Below are 7,655 nucleotides of genomic sequence, written 5' to 3' on the forward strand. Positions count from 1 at the left end.
CCCACGTGGGTTACTCAGTATCTGATGAAGAGAGATGAACCAAGTTTTAAGATCGATTAACCCCAAACACCCCCCACACGCAATGAAGAAATGTCTAAAACTTCACATTTTCCAAAATACGTGTTTGAGCTTAGTTTTTGAATGAAAATGTATCTTGAAATAATATTTTTTGAAGAATGTGCGATAAAAATATATGAAATTTTTTTGAGTTTATTTGTAAAATTATTCTATGGGAGAATGTGTAATTAAAAATAAATTTAAATATTGAAAAAAATGAAGATCAAACATAGGCTTAAAACTGTCCCCAAAGTAACGAACCAATTGAAGGAGTCTTTGCAAGAAAAGTCAAAACTTATTTTCGAAATTAAGAAGCTTTCTAAGTAATTATAAGCAATGAAATTATGATTAAAAAATAAATAAAAGTTGTAAATTCTATGAAATTCAGCGAAAAAAGAAAAAAAAAAGAGTTTGATGTACTTACAAGTGATCATAAATTTTACCAAACATGCAATTTGATTATTTGGAGTAATTAGGCTTTCATCAGTATACTAATTCCACGAGTAGTAAACCATAAATGACAGTACTCAAAATTTTCATTTTATTCACTATTAAACTTCCATACAATACGCTGAAAAGACAATGTACTGTACATCTCCTTTCCATATTTGCAAGATACGGATCCTCTAGAGTCGAAAGAAGAAAACCATTATATACAAATGTGCTTGATGAACTTCGGTTCTGGTCTCTCAGTTTTCCTCTAGCTTATATACAGCATTCACACATTCTTCCGCGTCCCACAGGAACGAACCATAAGCAACGGCCTCCAGCACAAATCTCTTGAGACTTGCAAAAGATGTGGAAATTGAATTATCGGTTTCGAGCAAACCTGTATTTTCATCTCCAAATAAAGCACAACAGTGTCTCTCAATCAGATTCAGAGCCTCCTTGGACTTCAGTTTCGCGCACATCTGCAGTGTTTCCGGGTCAAATCCCATCACATAACACCTCAATTTCTCGTGTTTCTTGCCTAGACTACATGATACACGACCTGTAGACGTAGAATTCGGGCCGTTAGTGCGACCAAATGCAATGTACTTCGATCCAAAAGATGACATCTCCGAAAGTGGAAGTTGGCAATAAGCATCAGTACCAAAGTCCAGGTTTGTGAGATCTAGACTCCTTTCCAGACGGTACCTGAACAAGGCGGTCTTTAAAAAGTAACCGTACAAGATGGAAGCAGCATATAGTCTGCAGAGATGAAGCCTCGGGATCTCAGTTGTGGTCCAACTGTCAGTGACATTAGAGGTTGCTTTCCTGCCAACAGCAGCAGTAATATGTTCCTTAACCATCTCCAAAACCTCAAAATCGTGAATTGACTCCAGTTCCCAGTCCTTTGAAGGACAGATTTCGAGTCTGCCATTGTAGACACACTTGGAAAGCCTTGGGACCAAGTGAACTCTGATCTCCATAAACTTGTAAAAAATTAACATATACATCACATCTTCGACTGCGGCCTCGCATTCGTGCTTCTTCAATTCAGCAATCCTCCTGCCATTCATTCATTCTCGTAGTCAGTAAAAGCACCAAGAAAAATCGAAGATTTCATATTTTTAACCAGCATTACCACAGCATTTCAGGTAACAGCATTCGTTTGGCCTACAGTTCAATTATTTCAATGAAGTAATCATTTATGAAACGCCTAAGTTTCTAATTCCTCAAACTTGCCTCCTCGAAAATGTAGTAATGCCAAAACCATCAATGTCATCCCTGAAGTGGTTATTTTCACAATCAACAGAGAATGTCCCACCTTGGAGCAACAAATGACAACTGCTCCTCGAATCTCAAGTACTAGAGAAATTTCTTCATGAAAGCCACGAGATGTCCGGTGGAAATACTAGTACACCATCCTCCATGCCGTTGCATTCTCAAGGAACTCGATGCACTAGTACACCTCCTCCGGTCCATGCCATTATCAAGGAGTTCTGCGCTTTTCCAAAAATGTACCATGGAGTTTGTAAAAATAAACAAGCTAATTACTAAAATCTTCTCAATGGCGCAAAATGATGTCAAGCAAACATTCAGATACAAACAAGTAATGACAGGATTATACAACTGCTTATTTAACGTAACTCTCACCATTATTCGTACATTAACTCATAACTGAAATAGCTTATCGACAATCTGTGATATGTTATAGCTAAAATCAAAACCTTCCTGGAAATTATGTGAATATTATGCTATGTTACCAAACATCAATGTTTAGGTATTTATGCAGTATTCAATTTTTGCTTTTATTTTCTTTATTTCTTTCTTTCCTTTTTTTTTTTTTTTTTGGTTTCTGACAAACATATACAGTATTTGTACTAATACTGAAGAAAAGCAACAAACTTTATAGTGTATGTAATATTTATTTAAGCAATAGTAATTTTTTACCGACCCAAATAGTCCCTATTATCGTCTAAAAGACTAAAACTTAATGCAATAAATTTCCATAAGCAACAGATGGGAAAAAAAAGTAACTAATTGAACACCAACCTATGGAGGGAAGCTATATCAGAGCCCAAGCTGAACTCGGCACGAGCCACAGCTTCATCCCTGTCAGCCACCAGCTGCTCTAACTGATTCCTAACAGCAGCATGAAAGTATTCCCGATCATTCAGCAATACGCCACACAAGAACCTCCCAGCCGCCGTCTTCGGCTCGAGCGGCGTGTTCAAACCTCCAAACTCACACTTATAGTCACTATTATTGTAACTATGAGCCACCGCAACCAAAGGCCTCCGATCAATTTTCAAATTGATCAGACGACCGCGAATCGACGGCAGGGCTGGAAAAGAGAATCTGGGTTTGCTGTAAAAAAGGCAACAGTCCATTCAACAATGTCCAAAATAGTTCCTTATACTTTCACTTCTGAAAGGTTTATGGGTTTTTCTGGGTTCTGAAAAAGAGATGAATTCAGATGGAAACTTTGACTAACAAAGAGGATAAGATGAGGATATGGAACTATCCAAGGAAAAGTGTAATTGCGGAATTGGTGGGGTGTTGCAATTATGGTGGCCACCTGTGGGGACAATTATACATTTCATGTTTGGGATTCTACCAAATAGTCTAATAGAGAGTGGGATTCTATCCAAATAAACCATGTTTGGCTCATATAAAAAGTTTAAGATAAATAAGTACTTATTTTGACAAGGTTTACCCTTTAATCTAAAAGAATAGATATAAGTTATCTAAGTCATTGTTTGAGCCTCATTATCTAAAGACTCTTTTTATCTTAAATTCACATTTAACCGCACATTCTTTCAATAAAATAATTTTACATGTGAATTCAATTTTTTTGTACTTTTTAATCATACATTATCCAAAAAATTAATATTAAAAAATATATTATTCCGAAAATGGGGTCCAACGAACCCTATATATATTTGTGGACAAAAGTTATCTGATGAGTAATTTTATACTTTTTAGGCTTTAGTCAAACACGGTCCAAATCTCCATCCATTTCAACTATTTTCTTTTTGGATTTTTATCATAATTACTGAAAATTGCTGGAAAAGAAGGAAAAAGAAAGATAATTTTTAAGATATGCCCCGTATCTAGATATTCGTTACTTCAATAGTGTGTTAATGACTTCATAGTCACGTAAATTGATTATCATCGCCAGTCTAAGTGATTAACACGATATTTTTATATTGAGAATTTGTGATTTATCATTGAATTTCATGTTCTTGACTGAGGTAATAGAATGAAAAAATTTAGGTGATGAATTGTCCATTCGCTTTATTTAGTGACGAAATTAGGTTAAAACTTTTGATTTGATTTTAAACCTCGATTTTCTAGTTATTTAAAACTATTTCAATGAAAATTATTTTGTTAATTAGATAATATTTTTTCAGAAGTAGATACTATTGTACCATATTAAATAAGAAAAAATAAGTTAAAATACACTAAAAGAAAAATATTATATGCGAGTTATAATTTCTTAACAAGTTATTTAAATAATATAGATGTTTTAATTTAATGGGTTATTCAAGAAAATTGGATAAAATTTGAAGTCTAAAAATTGATTAAAAAAAAATTTATGAATCTCATGAAAGTATTATGAAGCTCTTGTTTGATCCTCATTGTTATCAAAGTATATTTTTCTCTTTTTTCTTTTTAATCACACATTTTCAATAAAATAATATTAAACGTAAATTGAATTTTTTTTTTTTTCATTTTTCAACCAAACTCTTCAAAAAATCACTATTCTAAAATATATTTTTATCCAAAAATGGCTCAAACGAGGGTTAAAATTAAAGTTTGATAGGCTAAAAGTTCATAAATTATAGTCAAAGAATTATTAGGATTCTTCCAAATAAAAATAAGTACAAATCCTTAGCAATTAGGATAAACATTATATTATGTTCAACTCCCAAACGTAATCAATAACTGCACTCAATAACAATTTACCACCTGTGAAAACGACAAGAAAAAAATGGATTAATATACATAATGAATTGTGCATCAAGAGTTGAATTTAGTGCTAAAGTGGAATGGTTAATAAAGCAATAAATGGTAGATAGCACGATTGTGTCTAACAAAATATGGTCCGAACAAGTGGAGAATAAGAGTCCATGTCTAATCAATTTATTTTAGTTGTTTATGTTAAGATTTGAATAAGGATTTTAGAATGATAATAGCTTTTGCTAACGATCTAATGCTTACTCTTTAAGATCGATTGTGTAGTTGGGGTACACTGGTTCGAGACAACTCGAACCTTAAATATTCAAGGTTGACTTGTGTTCAAATTCTAAGCTTGGCTCGATCTTTTTGGTTTGTGGACTCACGAGTCGAGCTTGCTCATTTAAAAAAAAAAATAGAAGGCAGACAACTTTATTTTATTTTTATATAATAAAGTCAACAAAAAGAGAGAGAGAGAGAGAGAGAGCAAAAAACAAGCCGGCTTGTGGACCTCATAAGTTGAGCCAACTCATGAAAAACTCATGAAAAAAATGTATTCAATTGTGCCTATAACTTGTCTCCAAACGAGTCTGAACAGTTTATGCCTTGAGTCGATCCGAGCCCATAACAAGCGAGCAGCTCAATTCATTTGTCACGGCATCAAGCATGCTATTTAGTATTTTATTAGTAATACTAGTCTTTGTCCGTGTAATGCACCGGGCTAAATTATTCTGAAGGAAATATTAGTTTGTTAAATGTGTTGAATTTTCATGAATTATATTATCAACTCAATAGTTGTTATAACTACACTGGAATGAACTTTCCCTTATTGAACATGTAGAAAGATTAAATGATTTCTGAACAAAAGAAATCATCTACGTGTGGACCAAGGATCATATTAAATTCATACAACAAATGAATTGTTTGCAATAATAGATGCATAATTCGATATAAGTGCTCATGGAATTCATGAAAGCAAAAGACAATTATAAAAATAATCAATGGTCAATCTCTATCTCATAGATGAAAGCATATACCAAATTACAATGATAAGGGAATGGTTTCTCATGTTCAATGAGGTTTAGCTTAAAAAGAAAGGATGAAAAGACAAGTTTATAAAATAAATTCACATGCAGAAATTACTCAATCAGGGCACGTAGAGAGATAGGAACAAAATAATAATAATAATAATAAATAAATAAATAAATAATCAACTTTTGCTTCAAAAATTCATGGATTGCCTGTAAATCATTAGTTTTTAGTACGAGTAATCAAAAAATATATTTAAAAATCAACATATCATAAAAGCACATTAAATTTGTCAACCAGTACTGCTCAATATGGACATATCTTCATCGTTTACATGAGGAGCATTTGAATCAACAAACTTTTCAACTTCTCTATGTCAGTCACCAACAAGAGCTTGAAAAGATTCCATTTTAGTGGCATAATTATTATTCAATTGAATGGTAATCTTTTCTTCCTTTTCCTCGAAAATCTATTAGACCAAGATACCACCATAAAAAAGCATTTGTACAACAAAAAGTAAATAGAAGGCACTGACAACAGTAATAGAAAAAATAGAATTTCACTGCATACCTTTGCTGAAACCTTTAATGAAGTTAAATGCACAATATTTCTATATGAACCCACTTCATTTACAATAAAATCAGCATAGCTGGGAAAATAACAAGCGAAAGATTTTATCATTTTTAAAAGATAACCAAATTGATAATTTTTATTTACGTCAAAATATATACTTAAGGAATAAGAGAAAACATGAACATTAAGTGTGTGTTGTAGACGGGATCAACAATTTCATCATTTTTTCCAAATGTTTAGTTCACGTAAGCTTAATTTTAAACAATCTTCCGGAAAAATTCATATACTCTTCCCGAATATTTTAGCAACTGGTCTCCTTATTTGAACTAATACATCAGAAGGTGCTTCTACACTTGCATTCAAGTTCACAATTCGAACATCGAAGACAACTAATTGAGATGAATTTCTAAAAATATCTTAAGGTTAATAAATAATGCAAATATATTTGATGTATGCAAACATAGGAGGCTTTGTGGGGGCTGGGCTGGGCTGTAGCCCCCCGTCTCAGGTCCAATAGCTTTTTTTTTAAGGTATTTTTTATTTTTTTTGGTAAAAAATCAGTTTTTTATGTGTGAAATTTTTTTTCAGCATAGTAGCCTGGTTTGAAATTTTGTAACCCGATCTTGGATCCAATTCTGGATCCACCCCTGTATGCAAATGTTGAGGAATAGACCAAAGAGATACCTTTGCTCGAGAATTCCATGGAAGCCTGGGTCATGCAATTACATGTTATACATATTAACCTTTAAAGCAATTGAAATTTAATCTTTAGTTAAATTTTATTCTAAGGTCTTTAAGCTGAAGATTGTTCTTTTGAAATCGTTTTAAAGGTAAAGTCACATTTTCTCTCTCTCTTAGGCTAAGAACAAAAATATAAATTATGCATTCACCAATAAATACAAATAGTAATGTAATTTTAACTTCTCTTACTATAAGAGATACAAAGACATGAACAGAAGTAGATCAGCCATTGGATGGCTAATTGCCCAGTTTCTTTTAGTGAGCCATGATCAAGCTTATGACCAACTTTAGTTTATTATTGATCATAAGAAATCATTCTAGAATATGTCAAACAGCAAGAGATAAATAAGAAGGGACTTGTCTGTTTGTAGTGTACGTAGGCAATCATCTGTTGTTGTGGGCCGAAGTTTTCATCCTTAAGTAAACAATGGCCGGAAACTCTAGTAAAAGCCAATAAAGGAACGAAAAATACATCGTAAAAGTGAAGTGTATCAAATGAAGGTTATCTGTATAAATGACAGTAAACACTCAATGAACTGTCTTCAACTAAATGCAAACTCCATACCAATTAAAAAAGGATGAAGAACGTAACATAGAAATCATCAAAGGTCTCCATACATTTATTGAAGCTCCTAGCAGAAAGATTTTCTGAAGCTAATTTAGATCTTTAATCTTTAGAACTCATATAAAAATATTTTTCACATTGGAAGTGGTAACAGAAAAGGGAGGAAATAAAACAAGAACACACAGATGGAAAAATAAGTTGATTCAAAAACATATGAACGAAAAACTGACAGCAAGAAAATCATTATAGGAGCTCAAAGTGAGAACTGGATAGTCTAGTGGATGAGATTTTGATTTCTTTTTCT

The 7,655-nt window shown here is 32.7% G+C and overlaps 1 protein-coding gene across 2 annotated transcripts; it reads right to left on the bottom strand.

The window, feature by feature from the left end:
* Window positions 1-575: 575 nt before the first annotated feature.
* On the bottom strand, window positions 576-3,065 carry LOC111383954 (UV-B-induced protein At3g17800, chloroplastic-like). Of its 2 annotated transcripts, XM_023008150.1 has the most exons (3): window positions 2,536-3,064; window positions 1,625-1,982; window positions 576-1,548 (listed from the first exon to the last, which is right to left on the bottom strand). In XM_023008150.1, the coding sequence occupies exons 2-3, from the start codon at window positions 1,645-1,647 to the stop codon at window positions 747-749; spliced, it is 825 nt and encodes a 274-aa protein (XP_022863918.1). In that variant the 5' UTR covers window positions 1,648-1,982; window positions 2,536-3,064; the 3' UTR covers window positions 576-746. The 2 variants fall into 2 exon arrangements, with proteins under 2 accessions (XP_022863918.1, XP_022863917.1); XM_023008149.1 differs by lacking the exon at window positions 1,625-1,982 and having other exon boundaries at window positions 2,536-3,065.
* Between the last annotated feature and the right edge of the window lie 4,590 nt (window positions 3,066-7,655).

The sequence above is a fragment of the Olea europaea genome, unplaced genomic scaffold (genome assembly GCF_002742605.1).
Source record: "Olea europaea var. sylvestris unplaced genomic scaffold, O_europaea_v1 scaffold2795, whole genome shotgun sequence".
In the NCBI taxonomy this organism is placed as follows: domain Eukaryota; kingdom Viridiplantae; phylum Streptophyta; class Magnoliopsida; order Lamiales; family Oleaceae; genus Olea; species Olea europaea.